This window comes from Panthera tigris, chromosome B3, assembly GCF_018350195.1.
Source record: "Panthera tigris isolate Pti1 chromosome B3, P.tigris_Pti1_mat1.1, whole genome shotgun sequence".
Lineage (NCBI taxonomy): Eukaryota > Metazoa > Chordata > Mammalia > Carnivora > Felidae > Panthera > Panthera tigris.
The window spans coordinates 46,981,612-46,999,025 of NC_056665.1; the positions used below are offsets into that span (position 1 = coordinate 46,981,612).

General features: G+C 45.0%; 1 protein-coding gene across 4 annotated transcripts in view; it reads right to left on the bottom strand.

The window, feature by feature from the left end:
* CGNL1 (cingulin like 1) overlaps positions 1–17,414 on the bottom strand; it is a 130,802-nt gene that overhangs the window by 19,273 nt on the left and 94,115 nt on the right. For all 4 annotated transcript variants that reach the window (XM_042988777.1, XM_042988775.1, XM_042988776.1 and 1 more), the window contains 5 exons: positions 13,739–13,945; positions 12,401–12,505; positions 7,190–7,342; positions 6,118–6,288; positions 1,454–1,615 (listed from right to left, as the gene is read on the bottom strand). In XM_042988777.1, coding sequence (XP_042844711.1) covers positions 1,454–1,615; positions 6,118–6,288; positions 7,190–7,342; positions 12,401–12,505; positions 13,739–13,945 — 798 coding nt within the window. The remainder of the gene's footprint in view (positions 1–1,453; positions 1,616–6,117; positions 6,289–7,189; positions 7,343–12,400; positions 12,506–13,738; positions 13,946–17,414) is intronic.

Sequence of the window (17,414 nt, forward strand, 5' to 3'; positions counted from 1 at the left end):
CTAGTCCTGTAACTAATGGAGAAATAACTAAACCACTGCACAGGGGAGAGTGAGGCCCAGCTATGTCACTGCCTCTAGACCTGGAGTTGGCAAAAGGTTTTAGTCAGAACATTCTAGAAGATGACACCCCAATGTTTAGGTAAAAGCACCTCCTCACACGGTTCTCTTCCTGCCTAAAATCTGTACAATTCAAAACCCACCAGGAGCATTCAGGGGGCCACTACACCAAAGGTTCTTACACCACTGCCTGATGAGGCTTTAGCCTGCTTTTAACCAGATTGTTTAGGTCCTTGAAAAATCACTTCCTAGTTAACCAGGCTGACCTTAGCTTTCCTTAAAATGAGCCCCTCTAATGAGATCAGAACGAGGACAACAGCAAAATACACAGCAATCCTACAAAAGAACAACAGAACTGTAACCAGGTTATTCCAGCCTCTAACAAGGGCCCATCTAATAAAATCTTTAATTGTTGAAACATCACTCCCTAGATAAAAATTGCTACTAAGTCTCTTAGAGGTTTTAAAAGTTATTTCTCTTTATTTGCAAAATCAAATAAAAAATTCCATGGGTTTTAAGTTCAAACTATCTCTCTCTGTCCTTAAGCACTTTTATCAAAACCTTGACAATTTTAACTTCTCCCCTTGGCGTGGGGCTGATTCTCTTTCTCTCTCTAAACTCCATTGAAATGTGGGTGTGTGTGTGTTGGGGGGTTGTTGTGGTTTGGGGCTGGTTTTGTTCTTGAGCATTACTCTGTTTTACAGGCTCAGGGAGACTGACGTTAAGGTCCCTCCTGTCATGTTCGGTAGCCTGCTCATGTTCATATTCTAGTCCTTGACTCACACTTATCTGCCATGTTGTGTTTTCACCCTGTGAACTGATCACCTCCAGCTGGCGATTCCAGTGAGCACATCCTGACCTACTGTCTTGGGTTATGTACATACGGTGTATCCAAACAAGAATTGAGCCACAAAGTTTGCCACTAGCTTGGGCAAGGTGGATCATCTGTCAGAAAAAACGGGCCAGAGTCAGGAACAGGAATGGAGCCATGTGGTGAGGCAAGTGAGAGCCAGCAGTCAGCCAGTGTGGGTGCAAGGCACAGCTCAGCCCCTCTTTAGATGTGCAGCCGTCCTACCTCTTCTACAGTGGGAAGCATCTCCAAAGCAATCAACAGGAAATGCTCCATCTGTGTGCCCTTATGTAAAGTCACCTGGCCTCTTTGGGGCTCTGTTTTGTTTCCTCCTGAAGACAACAAGGGCACTGTTTCCATCATTCCTTTCAGCTCTGATGTCCTATGCGTCTACCAACTACCAGCTTCTTCCTCAAATCGAGAAAGGACTACAAAGGTCTGGCTGTTCCAGAAAGTAAAAACCAAAGGCTTAGGTGTGCACGGCTTCTCTTGTGTCCCATGCTCGCCCTCCATAGGCCCCAGCTCACACTCACGCGGCCTACAGACCTCCATCTGCTTGACGAGTCTGCTTCGGTCATCTTTGAGGTGACTCTTGGCCTCCAGCTCATACTCCAGGTCCTTCAGGGTCTGCTCCAGAAGTTGCCTTTTTGTAAGTGCTTCATCCTGAGCTCTCTGGTGGTCCCGTAACTCTTCCTCCATCAGACGCATCTAGAAGGAGTGGGCGGTTATCTGGGCTGCATCAGGAGCACCTGGACAGCATTTGGACACTGCAGAGGCTGACCCCAGCGGTGATCAGGGGATGCCCACGTACTGGAGATCAGAAGACCCTGAGCAAGCTCCAACTCCCTCTGGGTCTCAGTTTCCTCTTCCTCTAGCTACAAGTAGTAATCCCTTGGGTTCTAAATTCAATGTAGTAGATGTTGGTTAGCATCTTGAAATTAAGTGTAACAGAAAATATCAGAGTAGAGCAGTACAAGCAGATAATGCTTTGTGAAACCTTTGTGCCAGATATTCATATATTTGTATGGACGTACCTATTACTGGGTTGCGATGCGAGATGTATTTCTTACCACATAGGTCATAGCCAAAAACACCTGAAAGTCACTGAACTAGGTAAGTGCTTCCTAGAGTGCAATTTATTACCCACCTGTACCGGCATCATCTCAGTGGAGGGTCAAAATCAGGGGAAAATAACAACTGAACTAATGACCCCAAAACAACCTACAGACACAAAATCTAATAATATAAATGTGCAGTATTAGGTGAAAACCTCTGCCTCTAGAAGAAAATCCTGTATCAGCTGTCATAATTTACAGTGTTTTTTTCATCCACAAGGTGGCACTGAACTAAAGGCTTTGAAAAACGTGCCACAAAGAGATTCATACACAAGGGGCTGTCCATGTTTTCTACTTCTCTGGAAGCTCCCTGAGGGAACAAGCCACCTCAGCACACAATAGATGTTCCTTACACATCTGTGTGGATTGATTCAGTGAAGACAAAGGCTATCTGTTTTGTTTCCAACTTCCTTCCCTCTTGGAGCTGGGGTGAAAGCAGTTTTAGGAATAACTACACCAGGGGTTTATTTCCTTCAGAGAGTATATGACAGTGAGTGGCAAACTCCATTAAAGAAGAGCATCCAGGGGCGTCTGGGTGGCTCAATCGGTTAAGCGGCCGACTTCAGCTCAAGTCATGATCTCGCGGTCTGTGAGTTCGAGCCCCGCGTCGGGCTCTGTGCTGACAGCTCAGAGCCTGGAGCCTGTTTCAGATTCTGTGTCTCCCTCTCTCTGACCCTCCCCCGTTCATGCTCTGTCTCTCTCTGTCTCAAAAATAAATAAACGTTACAAAAATTAAAAAAAAAAAAAAAAAAAAAAAAAAGAAGAGCATCCTTTGGGGGTGCCCGGGTGGCTCAGTCAGTTAAGCTTCTGACTTCAGCCTCAGGTCATGATCTCATAGCTTGTGAGTTCGAGCCCCACATTGGACTCTGTGCTGACAGCTCAGAGCCTGGAGCCTGCTTTAGATTCTGTGTCTCCCTCTCTCTCTGCCCCTCTCCCAATTGCACGCGGGCACGCGGGCACTCTCTCTCCCCCTCTCAAAAATAAACGTTAAGAAAAAAGTTTAATTAAAAAAAAAAAAAAAAAACCAGCATCCTTTGAGGGTATTTTCATAGAGAGTTGGGGAAGCCTCAAAGATGGTCTTTGGGGCGGCCCAGCAGGTTGGCCTAGTTTCAGAAGTCCAGTGGAAAGACCTAAGGGAATGGGTTCCTGTCGTGGAGGCTAATCGGAACACCGGACCTTTCTATGACAACAGCATAGCCTTGAGGAAGATCTCTCCAGTTACAGACTTTCATCTGGCTTGGTGGTAACTGAACCAGAGCACAAGGGGAGAATCATCCCAAGGAAAAACAATGATGGAATATTCTTTAGATACTATACTATAGAGCATTAAAAAAAAAAACCTCTCCAGGGGCACCTGGATAGCTCAGTCAGTTAAATGTCCAACTTTGGTTCAGATCATGATCTCACGGTCTGTGGGTTTGAGCTCCGTGTCAGGTTCTGTGCTGACAGCTCAGAGTCTGGAGCCTACTTCAGATTCTGTGTCTCCCTCTCTCTCTGCCTCTCCCCTGCTTGCATTCTCTCTCTCTCAAAAATAAACAGTGAAAAAAAATTGGTTTTAAATCTCTCCAAAATAAAGTTTTAAATTACAAAAAAACCTCTGTGACTCAGTTTCCTTATTTGTAATATGGGATTATCATAAAACCTACCTTAAAGAGCTAAGATGAGAATCAAATGAGATTAATACCCGAAAAGAAGTTTGAGGGTCAGAAAGACTGACAAACCAATGCACAGCCCACACTCCCTTCTTGATACCCTTCCCACTGCCCAGCACATTCCTGTCTTCTAATGCCCAGTATGTCCCTCCTGACGTCTCGCAAGGGCTATGTCAAACTAAGAGTACTCAATACAAATATGCACCAGAAAATACATCACAAGTAAGAATCACAAGTAAGCAAGTAACTTTTGAACCCACTAGTGTTACCTTTAAGTAGTCAGAACTGCCCTTCACTAAGTGGGATTTAGAAAATAAACTGAATAGTGAATTCTGAGTCTTAATTCTCTAACGATTACCTTCATCAGAACTTCCTAGATCCACACCAAAGGCAAAATATGTAAAACATCTATTTCTCTTAAAGCGAAGAAGGCAGTGCTGTGGCCCTGAGGATAAACCACTTTTTTGTTAATGGACAGTTTTAACTCAGCTCAACCGAAACACAGATTCAGGGACAGTGAAGAGTGCAGCTTAAGCTTTTCAAGGATCCAGGGTGACCCTAGCCTGTTTATTCACTTTTGTTTTAAACAACTCCACTGATTTCCATAGCTTAATGCAGGGCGGTATCTGACTGCAGTTTCCTTCCCGAATGATGAGGTGTGTGTTTCTGCCATTTACATGGAAACAGTGTCTCATAGGGTTACACCACAGAGAAAAATCTAAGAAGGGCCATCTTTGCTTTCACCCTAAGAAATCCTCTTTTGGGGGCACCTGGGTGGCTCAGTCGGTTAAGTGTCCGACTTCAGCTCAGGTCCTGATCTCACGACTCATGAGTTCGAGCCCCGCATCGGGCTCTGTGCTGACAGCTCAGAGCCTGGAACCTGCTTCGGATTCTGTGTCTCCCTCTCCCTCTGCCCCTCCCCTGCTCACATTCTGTCTCCCTCAAAAATAAATAAAATGTTAAAAAAAATAAGAAGTTGGAGCCCAGGACAAGGGCAAGAGCTCTTTAAAAAAAAAAAAAAAAAAAAAAGAAATCCTCTTTTGAATTACTGCTCTTTTATAAACAATATAGGTCTCCTGCTGGCCTTAACGAATCTTTCTGGATCTCAGTTGCCTCATCTAACTAGAGGATCTCTAAAGTTCCTTCCAATCCAAAGATTCTAGCAGAACAATAACCGTTACACAGAGAGTTAACAGGAAGTACTTTGCAGGGGTCAATGTGACACTGATTTTTCCAAAATCAAAACAGCACACCATGTGGTTGTTGGTGTTAAGACACCAAATAATCTGAATCTCCCCTCCCATTTGCCATAGAAATGCAAATGACTTTTTTTTTTTTTAACGCCGAAGAGAACTGTGATGTCACTATGCTAATTTCAATGATCTGTGGAGTCCTGTATCATATGATGCTGAAGCTGAGGGGACCTGTTATCAGGGTCCTTCCAGAAGTGTTCTAGAGGTCTGTAATAAATATCCATTGTTCTCTCACACGGTTATAGCACTGACTCATGGGTAACATTTCTTTGATCATCAAAGACATTAAAAGTTTGTTTTTTAAATAAAATCTTGTTTTCCTGTGGAATCTTGGCACTGCTTGTGAAAAAAAAGCAAGTCTTGGAATTAAAAAAAAACCTTAACATTAGTGTCCAGGACATGCAAAGCCTCTACTCTATAGCTTCATGTGTTATCTCATTTCATTACAAAATGATCATTATTTTGTATACTTTTAAAGAGGAAAGAGGAGATGCTCAGAAAATTGGGGTAACTTGCTCAAGGTCATCCAGCTGGCAAGAGGCACAGCGAGAAATCAGCAGACGCTGTACTTGTATTTTAGAGCCTTCAGCTTTCCATTAAAATAATCAAAAACATTCCCTTTTTCTTAGTTCTTTACGAGTCAAGACTGAAGGGAGCTAACATTTGAGTTACTTTGCTCTATTATTCCTAAATATAAAGCTAAAAATGTTTTAATAATTTCAGTACTCATAAATTCCTGAGGATTTCTTTTTGTCTCCACCCATTGTTGTTCTGAAGCTCTTGTCTACCCCAACCACCCTAATAAAAGTCTGTATTTTCTAAATGAATGGCAAAAAGTGATTGTTTACTATAATACTTGCTCGATGATTAAATTAAAATATTAATACACAGGAATCATTTGGGCACAGCTGGGTACACCACTCGTGCTCCACAAATAGCAGCTAAACAGTTGAGGCAGAAAATCTTGAATTAATCAAGAAGATGGCCACATTCAAGTTATGTCAGAGGCCCTAGGACTTTGTGTCTTAGAATGCCATTTGCCCCATGTATCCTAAGGGTTAACACTGAAGAATCAAGCACAAATGCCGTCTTAAGATCTACCCCAAGTCTCTCCTAGAAAGGTTTAAAAGCCGTCTCTGAGGATAGTTTGACTAAGGGGTAAACCAGGAACTGATCCAGCCAGTCATTACCTCATCCTGCAGTTTCATGGCAGTCAGACGTGACTTTTCAGCCTCTAGGGTTTTCTCCTTCAACTGCCTTTGCATTTCTGCAAGCTCCCTGCGATTTTTCTCCTTATACTCATCCAGCTGGTTCTGGAGCTCCAGGGTTGATATGCGGGACACCTCGACAATGTCAGCCATCTGGAAGGGGTGACATGGATGTGAGCCTACCCTGTGATGCCCCACGTGGGGCCAGGGAGCGAAGTCTGGGTCCCATCTAAACACAGAACACACATCTCCTCTTCTTTCTTTGACAACCTCCCCCAAAGACTGTGCAGAGAACCTTGTCATGGGCTGTCCAGGCTCAGTCACCTCTAACTTGGAGGCAGCATGGAGGAGTGAACAAGCACACCCTTTGCAGCTCGATATATAGACCTTGGTCATGTCCTTGCTTTGCCACGTACCAGCTACATAACTGGGACATGTACTTAAACCTCTCTGGGCCTCGGTGGTGTCCTTGTCCTCGTTGGAAATACCAGAATCACAGTTATCTATCCTACAGGGTTGCTGTCAGAATTAAAACAATACGTATAGAATTCTAGTTACAAAATAGCTAGTAAAGTGACTGGTCCATAGCAGGTTATCAGAAAACGACAGGCACTCCTGTTGGCTCCTAGAATGTGGGGAAGCCAGTCAGCTTTGTGCCCTTCTCCTTCTGGGTACTCTGGGGCAGAGATGAGCTGAGAAGACAAGTAGCAACTACTGGCGTTTGGAACTGTCTTTCACGCTCCTGGACAAAAAAGATGGACGCAGACACAGAGATTGTGATTCAGGTAACACCTGTGAAGTCTGCACTTACATGCCAGGCTCCTTTGGGTAATTGTTGAGAGGAGCTGGGCCCAGATTCCAGAGGGTATTTTCTAGACCAGTTTCCCTTTAACTGGGATTCTCAACAAGGCCGAAGAGCTGTTTCAGTGAATCTGGGAATCTGACACATTTGTGCTTAGACTAAGTACAGGTTTCCTTAGCTCCCACCGGGCCCTCCAAGGGCGCTGGGTCCCAATGGTGTTCTGCCCACACCTCTCCCTCCCCTGCCCCTCACCTCCTTCTGCAGTTTCTCAATGGTCTTATCCAGGTGCCATCGCTCATTCTCCATCTCATTCTTTAGTCTCCTTAACTGCTCCTTCTGCTCTGTCTCATCTTTAAGCTTCTCAGACAACTGCTTCTGCTCCTGGGTGGCCCGATTCAGATTTCTCTGCAGACAGCAAGCAAAGTATAGGGCTGTCACCTACCTATCATGTCAGCCAAAGGGACAGGTGGCAGAGGGAATTCTGCAGCCACACTACAAAGTAATCAGACCTGCTACATCAGTGATAAGGAAAAGGAATAAAGCCATCAGAAGACACAAGGACATTGTTGGTTCTGAAATTTGGGAACCCAAATGTGAAGTTGACTTAGCCAAAAACACACTTGAGAATGAAGGGGCAGACAAAGGATTTATTATAGAAATATAGAAAATGGTCAAGGCTGCTGGGGGTAGCAATTAAGGACAGTGTCTGAAAACACGGCATTTTCAAGTTCATGCTTGAAAACTGAGGTAAAGATATACATCAAACAAACCTAAAACAATGTGGCAATTTACATCCTGTGCTATACAGCATTATACTTCATGTTCTAGAATCTGCTCTGCTAATGACTCTTACAGTTAAAATAGCTAAAAATCAATCTATGAGGAAAGAGAACATTGCCCCATAGGTCAAGAGTTCATGTGGGTAGAGGAAGTTGTAGTCAACAGAATCGTGGGTTGGACTCATACACAGAAGAAAAGGGAATGTGGCAATCCACAGGTGGATAAACTTGATGAGCAGAAGGTGTTCAATGGAAAAGGCAGTACTTAGAAAAGTGCAGTGTTATTCAGTGATTCAGCACCAAATCCTGGTATGTACCATAAAATGAAACTATCCTGAGGGCGCTGTTTGCCCTGGGATCCCCCCTGAAGCTCTCACCTCACCCAGTCGCATAGCCTGACATTCTTTTTGTAAGAACATGCAATTCTAAAACAAAATCCTAAAATATCTTAGAAAGATGGCTGAATGTTAAGGCCATTAGTGCAACGATAGCAAGAAGGCGCACAGCTCAGAAGGGAACAGCATGGCCCAGATGTGGGCTGGATCATCTGGAAAATGTTATCGGGTCCTGAGGGCTGAATGTGGGTTAATATAGGTACTGCTTAGGAGCTGTATCTTGGGTCCATGTAGACGCTGTGTAAGGACAATGGTTTATATTCATACAATGCTTAACAGTTTACAAGCTTCTGTCACATGCACCAATTCAGGCATCTTGAAAACACTCCCAAATCGTTTTGGGCACTCCTGGTTTGCAAAGTATAGCCAACCATGCAGCTGGCCAACCCTGTGACCTGGGGCCAAAAAGCCACCCATGGAGGCCTTCTGGCCCCTCCACTCAGTCAGGTTAACTGCACTCCGAGAACCAGCCAACACAGCTGGGCCGCTAAAGTTAATTGCCGCGGTAAACCAAGGTCAACAAAAGCTGTTGGGAGAAAAGAAGGTGGTAAAAGGAAGGTAAACAGAAGTTCAGTGTGGGGGCAATTAGCAGGAGTATGTCCCACCACAGTCCAGCTGGGCACATACCAGAAAGAGGGTCACCTCCTGGGATTTGTGTCTGTGGTTGATTTAGTGGTATTAGGGGCAAAGGGGAGCACACAGGGTAAGGCAAGCGAGGTAGGGTTCCATGTGTGGGAGAAAACTGTCAATAATGTAAATTCCTGAAAAACAAGCAATACAGAGTGACATCAATGGCTTTCTGTGGGATCCAACTCAATGCACGCCTCTACAGACCCCCCAGCCTCTCTTTTCCAACTCCTGGATCCCAATCCTGGAGGCTCCAGGCCAGCAGACAAGCCAGCCCTGGCTCCATTCAACCTCCATATGGTGTATGCATTTCTGCTTCACCCTTGGCTCGGGCAGGGCTCCCTGCCTGGCCCTGATCTCCTGTGCCACTGGAGACACCAGACTCACCCACTCTGGGCCTGGGGCCTGGCCAAAATCCTGCACTCCCCACCCCAACACACACACATCTGCTTGGAAGAACAGTTTTGCCCAATTATTTAAAAAATATTTCTTATAGATTGCTCCATTGCAAGGTAGTGAGATCTGTCAAGGCAATCAATAGGTCTTCTGTCTGGGTAGGTCTCATAGTCCAGATTCACAATTAGGCATAAGATAAAAGCACAGTGGTTGAAAATTAATACCTATCCCCAAAAGTTGTCTAAAGACGTCTTATATCAGAATCACAAGTAAGGACAGAGTATTCTTTGCCTTAAATGCGGATTCTAGCCCCTTGGGATGGAATCACAGTTTTTCTTAAACTGGGACCCCCAAATTTAGATTTAGAAGTTACCCAGATAATTCTAACATACTTTAAAGTTTAAAACAATGTTCTGCCTCCTCATTTCTTCAAGAAATGTATTCCAATACATCATTGCTGAGAAAACCTGTTCAGAATCCACATGAAAAGAAGCTAACTTCCCAATATGCAGTCAGAGGAGTGAAATGCTGTTGCTACAGTGACTGAATTTCCAAGACCAGCAATGAGAGCCCATTAACTAATACAGGGACCAAAATTGGGAACAAAATGATCAGTGAGGGGAATCCAAAGCACCAAGTTAGTGAATGTATAGTAACACCCTTGAGCTTGAAAACCACTCTCTGTCAATGGACACAGAGCCTTTTCCTAATATGACTAAGACCCCTATTCGTCCATATTAACAATAAGCAAGTGCAAGTGAGCTTATGGGCTTACAGGAATGACAGGCTTAATCAGACGGAAGCTGGGGTGACAGCCCCTGAGTTACGGCTGACCTGAGTGAATCCTAGTACAAGCACGTTCCTCTCTGCCCCTGAGGAGGGGGAAGCCGTATTCGGAAAGAAAAGCTGCAGTTAAGCGTTTGCAAATCTGAACTCTTGAAAACACTTCTCGGGAGTGTCTTCAGGATGCCCAAGTTACTGCATGTGAGAGCAGCTTATAAACTGTAAGCACTGTACAGATATAAACTATTGTCCTCACACAGCCTCCGTGGGGACACAAGACTGAGTAGGCCCTAAGCGGTATCTTGCCACACAGTAACTGGGGACTGGAATGGCAGAAGCACTGGGGCTTTTCCCCTCTGTCATCTTGATGCACACAAGTCCAACAGAGTGGGAGGTGAAGGCATACGGAATCCATACCATGATCCCCCCCCCGAAGGAGAGAACTGTGGCTTCTCCAGAAAAGGTCTCTTTACTTCTCCACCTGCAGAAGCCATTTCTCAGGGGAAACCTAGACATCGCTGCCGAATGCAGCTCACGTAGATTTGCACAACAGCACATCCTACCCCAAGCGGGAGGGGCCGAGCCGACAAACTGCGGCATCTTACGACCCACTGCCACCTTCTGACTCTTAATAAAATCAGACCTAAGTTCACACAGTCTTCAGCTACTATGTGAAGAGATACATTTCTCAATCATGAAGATGCTACGGATTGCTAAAAGCACAAAGCCTTCGAAATACAAAATACTATGTGTGTGTGTTGGGGCGGGGGGGGAACCCAGTTACTCTTTCCTCTTCCTTGAAGGGTAAGTTCCCTTTCCGTTGCCAGCTTAGGAAAGAGAGGCGTGCAGAAAGTTACAGAACCACAGGAGCTGGGTGTCTGGTTCCTGGTTTTAGAGAAAACAAAGTGATGGCGCACTTTGCTTCTGAGACCAGCTGAGATAAGGAAGGTGAGACTGTTGGGCCTTTCTGAGCATTTTTGCCAGGTGGCGCCTGCCATTTCCAGTTCCCACCATCCCAACGCCGCTGGGGAAACAGGCCTGAACAAAAGCAACACGTCAGGGAGAATTTCCAAGGCAAGGCCAGAGATCTGGAGGTTGGGGTGGGTGGGGATTACAAGGAGATCTTTAGGCCCCGAGGCTATCATCTGCTCTCTCTGCGAATTAACCCTGAGCGGCAGATTCACAGCTGTGAAACTTAATGGTTTGACCAAAAGATGATAAAGACAGGAGCCTGTAACAGCTGCACCCAGCATTCAGGGTGGATATGACAGGACACGAAGGTGCAGATTTTTGACCCTGTAGAGCAAGTATGCTTTTTCTCTCTTCCCGTCCCCAACCAGCTCACAGATTCGCACCCTGTGCTTCGGGGTCAGGTGTGTAGTCAGCACAGGCCTTTAACAGCAGCACGGTGAATCCGTATTCCATGCAAAATTAACCTAACAAGGGTTTGTTACAAAGATCTCAACTGAAAGAAAGAAGGCCACGGTGAGGACAGTCAGACACCAGACTCAGAAGAAAAGAGGGCTTTACTGTTTGCAAAAACACAGTCTCTGTGCAAGGCTGGAGAGAAGGCACAGACCACTGATCTGGGGATGACGGCTGACCTCAGTGAATCCTAGTTACAGCAGGTTCCTCTCTGCCCCCTGAGAGGGGGAGCTGTATATGGAAAGGAAAGCTGCAATGAGGCATCAGGCAGATTTATAAATCTGAACCCTGACTGCTTTGTCACTTTTCATATGCCCCTTCCCCACCTACCCTCGTTGACAAGTGGGTCCTAATGGAAAACGTTAACAACCTCCTTTTTGACAAACTGCTCAAAATCACTGGCTTTTGAATCCTCAGAAACTGCCTGAGGAACCCTTGGTGCCGGTTCGTTAAAACCCGAGAGCAGGTAAAGGACGTATCTGGTTCACACTGAGGTCGCTGTGCAAAGTCATTTTAGAACTTTAGTGCAGGCTTTGGTTCTTTGTTTGTTTTTTTTTAGAATGTACTTCCAACTATCTTTCTAACCTTCAAATGGGAAAACCTAATTTTCTAAGAATCTACTGATTTTGAATACAGATAGCTATCTCGTTTCAAAAAAACGGACTTCCTCCTGCTCCTTTTAATAGTCGTCCTGAAGGACTGTACTCTATGGAGTCTATTTGCCCAAAGGAGAAAGGAAATTGACTTCTGCCAGAGAGCTGACTCCACACTGCCTTGGGGACCAATCCTGCCGGCCTTCTCACACAATTCATATTTTATCTTTGGAAAACTGTCAAGTTCTTTAATGTCCTATACCGAGGTTTCTCAACCTCAGCCAGATAATTCATTGTTGCGGGGGTCATCCTCTGCTTTGCAAGGATGTTAGGTAGCATCCCTGGCCTCTACCCACTCGAGGCTGTCGGAGAGTGAAGGGGACCAATGGCAGTCTGTACATGACTCTCCAATTTTGCTTCTCAGGCTTCCTGTATGAGGAATAAAGACAACAGCTCTGTGTTTACCTGAGCATCTTCCAGCTCATTCTCCAGGGTCCTTCTGGCTGATGTGGATTCTCTTTCTTCCTTTCTTGCATGCACAAGGGCCTCCTCTAATTGTTGGGCTTCTCTCTACGATGAAACAGGGTGAGTGTGCATTTACATGTGTGCTATGCCTATAAAGTTGACTCAGTGGCATGGAAGGAACACAAGAGACATCTGAGGACACAGCCAGCAGTGGCTGTGGTCACAATGTGCCAGCCACAGGCCCGCAGTAGCTCATAACAGTTATGTTTGTTTTGTTTTGTTTTTAATATTTATTTATTTTTGAGAGAGAGAAAGAGGCACATCCTGAACAGGGGGGGGAGCAGAGAGAGGAGACACAGAATCTGAAGGAGGATCCAAGCTCTGAACTGTCAGCACAGGGCCTGACGCGGGGCTTGAACCCACAAACAGTGAGATCGTGACCCGAGCTGAAGTTGGTTGCTTAACCAACTGAGCCACCCAGCTGCCCCACAACAGTTATGTTCTTAGATGTGTGTGACCATCTGCGGTTACCTACTTAGCCAGATGTGAATATCCGAATCATTTGACTGAAAATACAAATATCGGGCCTCACCCTTGGAGCTTCAGAAACAGCAGGTATTGAATGGACGCAGGCACACAGAGTTTTGGAAAAGGCTTCCAGCTGATTCTGACAAATGACCATTTTGGAAGCCCCTGTTGGAATACATCTCCCTTTACATTTCTTTTGTCCTCTCTTTTACTTTTTTTTAAGTTCATTTATTTAGAGCTCAAACTCACCAACCGCGAGATCATGACCTGAGCCGAAACCAAGAGTCAGATGCTTAACTGACTGAGCCACCCAGGTGCCCCTGTCCTCTCTTTTCAGTGCCAGCTCTCACTGCCATTGGTAGCATGTCTCTTGCCAAGAGCCGCCTGCTTCTAGATATCTGGCAAACCAGACCATTGGTTTGTTAAAACCTGTGCAACTTCAAAATCCATCAACTAAGTGTTCAAAAAGAAAACATAGTCATGAGTGACCGGGTCCAATGGTGGTATTAGGATGGCCTTTCAGACATTTAAAATCCTCTGTTCAGTGTCAAAAGGTTGAGTGTGCCTGATGTCTGGGTGAGTGGGGACCCTGACTTCATCAGCCCTGACCTTCGGTGAAGTCCGTCTCCCATGTTTACCACCCACAGGGAACAAGAAAAGTAGCTTGCAGAGAGGACTTATTCACGACTGCCTCCACCTTTCCTACTGAATTATGCTAATAAATCCCCTTGCACTTCCGAAACCACTGACACAGGAGAAAAGAAGTTTCCGCAGCTGCCAAGCCCGGGCTTGGGGCCCAGCGAGCCTTACCTCGCACTTCTTGAGCATTTCCTTCGCTTTGGCCTCGTCGCATTTCATGTCAGCAATCTGCCTCTGAAGCCGAGCGACAGTCTGCTCCAGCTCTTCGATGCTTCTCCGCAGCTTCTCATTCTCCTCCTGCAGTGCCTTCACGTGCATTTCAGCCCCCAGCTGGCTCTGCTCTGAAGTGTTGCTCCGACTGGCTAGGACCTCAACATTCTGTTAAAAACATGTAGCAAGTGAACATGGGACCCACTGTCAAGGGGCAGTCCTCAGCTTGGAGCAGGGAGGACATTTATTAAAAACCCTCTATGCGCCAGGCACCGTGCTAAGCCGGGGAACGACACGCTATAGCCTGGAGGCCAAATCCAGCATGCCACCTGTTATTAAACATAAAGTGTTATTGGAGCATCGCCACGCCCACTGGTGAGCACACAGTCTACGGCAGCTTTCACGTTACAACAGCAGAGTGAGTGGCAGATGCCTGAAGGAAAGGCCTCTGATGCTGCAAACCTACAATATTTACCACCTAGCTCTTCACAGAAAAATGTTGTCAACCCTTGCCTGTATTAAGTCTTTGACATGGGATTTCAAGCTTTTAACAGCTCTAGGAGGTGGGTACTATTCTTATCACTATTTTACAGACAAAGAAACTGAGACTTGGGTAGATAAGGAACTTGTCCAAGTTCACTTAGGAGGAAGTGCATTCGGGCAGACTGAATCCAGAACCTGTTCTTGTAACCACTGCCTTCCTCCTGAGTTCATGTCCCTGACCTCTCACCACGTGCAGGACCCCTTAACAAGAGTTCTGGATGAAGGATGCTTTCTGTTTATAGATTTTTTTTTTTAATGTCCAATACAAAATGGAAATTAAAATTCATTTAAATTATGATACAGCTCCTGGTGCAAGCTCTAGGCACGATCTTCTGAAAATGAGTTCGTGCTGCACAAAATTCATAACAGAAAGGCATGGTGACAATTACAGTGTGGTTATTGTTAGTTCCAGATGTTGCATGGGCTTTTTCTTTTTTGGCTCAGCAACACAAAGTGATGATAAGTGGCCTTGTCCAGAATTCCACTTCTCCCAGAAGATCTCTTGCCTTCCATCTCTCCACTACTACAAAGACGCCAATGTCAGCAAATCTAGTGCTCACAACACAGCGCTGCAGATGCCTGCAAGGAATGGAAGGCCCAGGGAGGGCAAGCTGTGGCTTCGAAGGCTATGTCATGGCCCACTTGGGAGAACTATGTGCCGGAATTGCTTGCTTACTTGCGTAGCCTTACAGAAATATCTTTAAATCTTGTAACAGTACAATAAGCTGTATTAGCCTGCACTGAACCAATTAGAGCATTTCAGAAACCAAAGCATCTTTTCACAACCCAAAAGTTTAATTCCATACATCTTGGAAAGACCATCACAGCCAAGCTACTGAGTCAGAACATGGTTAGCTTGCATTGCTAAGGAGAAAAGTAAAGTGCCCAACAGCTGGGACTTCTCAGGATTACGTGGGTATCCTCTCCTACTGAAACCAGCAAGATGAACAAGGAGAAATAAAGTGTGGTTGAAAGCCTGAGGAAGGAACCAAAGAATCCAATAACTGGCCAGATGGGGAAGGAGAAAGAAAAGTCTAGACTGCTCATTCCTGCCCTAACTTTCCCAATAAACATGAGACTACAAAGAGACAGTTATCAGGACAGTGTGGCACTGGCATAAGGATACATATACAATGCAATAGAATTGAGAGCCCCAAAATAAACCCAACATTTACAGTCAACTGATTTTCAATGAGGGCACCAAGAAAATTCAATGGACAAAGAACAGTCTTCAACAAAGGGTGCTGGGACAAATGGGTACTCACATGCAAAGAGATGATTTCACACCTGTTCCTTACATAATTGACACCCATTCCTTACATAGTACACACAATGAACTCAAAACGGATCACAGACCTAAATGTAACATTTCAAAAACAAAATTCTTAAAAGAAAACAGGAGTAACAAATATTTGTCACCTTGGTTAGGCAGAGTTTTAGATGCAACATGAAAAGCACGAGTAACAACAACAACAAAAATAGGTAAACTGGACTTCATCAAAACTAAACACTTTGGTGTTGCCAATGATACCATCAAGAAGGTGAAAAGACAACCCACAGAATGAAAGAACATAGTTATAAAGCATGTATCTGATAATGGACCCATATCTAAAATATATAAAAAATTCTTCAGCTCAGTAATAAAAAGATAGATAACCCAATTTAAAAATAGGCAAAGGATCTGGACCTCCTTCCAAAGAAGGTCTACAAAAGTCCTATAAGCACATAAAAAGATGCTCGACATCATTAGTTATCAGGGAAACGCAAATCAAAACCACAACGAGGTGCCACTTCACACTCACTAGGATGGCTGTCATCAGAAAGACAGATGATAGCCACTGTTGGGGAGGCTGGAGAGAAACTGGAACCCTTATACATTGCTAGTGGGAATGTGAAATGGTGCAGCCACTCTGGAAAACAGTTTCGGAGTTCCTTAAAATGTTGAACAGAGTTATACGACCCAGAGATTCCACCCTTAAGTTTACACCTAAGGGAAATGAAAACCTACGGCCACACAAAAACTTGCACAAAACCTCAGAGCAACATTATTCTTGATAGCCTCAGAGTGGAAACAACCTAGCTGTCCATCAACTGATGAATGGGCAAACAAAATGGGGTGTATCCATACCATGCACTGGCTCCAAAACGAATGACGTACTGAGCCATGCTACAACATGGATGAATATTGAACAACATTATGCTAAGTGAAAGCAGCCAGTCACAAAAGCCCACATGCTGACATTTATACAACATGCCCACACTAGGCAAATCTATAGAGACAGAAAGTAGATCAGTGGTTGATTGGGGCTGAGGGTGATGAAAATGTTCCCTGAAAATGACAGTCGTGTTGGATGTACAACTCTAGGCACACACTAAAAACTAGTGGATCGTGCACTTTAAACAGGTGAATCATATGTCATACAAATTATATCTCAACACAGCCAATTCAAAGAGGAACAAAAGACAAAGGAAACTTGGATGCGGAGTTGGGATGGAGGGGAGAGATGAGGGGTTTACCTCAGTGGTCTGAGGTCCGCCGAGGCACAAGTGAGAGGAAAGAGCAGGCTGGAGATACTTGCCTAAATCTGGTAAAGCAAAGAACGCACTCATGCAGTCAATGCTCCTTTGTTCACCCAGAAATCTCATCAAGAACAAGACCACTGATGACCAGATCTCGCTGAACCTGAATTCAGAACTAACTGGCGTCCTGACCTGCTAGATAAAGGACCCTTTGTTGTGGTGTGATGTTTAGGACTTGGTATTCTGTCTGCAAGCGGTGGAGGCACATCCTGAGTTCTGAGAACTTACTTGCAGGGAGGCCAGGCAAGTTAATCACTCGGTTTATGGCTGGCTGGCAGGGGTCTGCTCCAGTCCTAGCTTTCAGTAACACAAGCTGAGTGGGACTCCAGGGAGCCTGAATGGGTGGAGACACTTAGTCTTGTTTTGACTATCTGTAAAGTATGTTTTTCTCCTGTCTTCATAGTGTGGTAGACCATAGTATGTTTACAAATAAATTTACCTTAAGCCTCTGTTGGTAAACCTTTCCGGAACCCATCCCTGTCCCTGCCCCCACACACAGTCCCCTATGTTATAT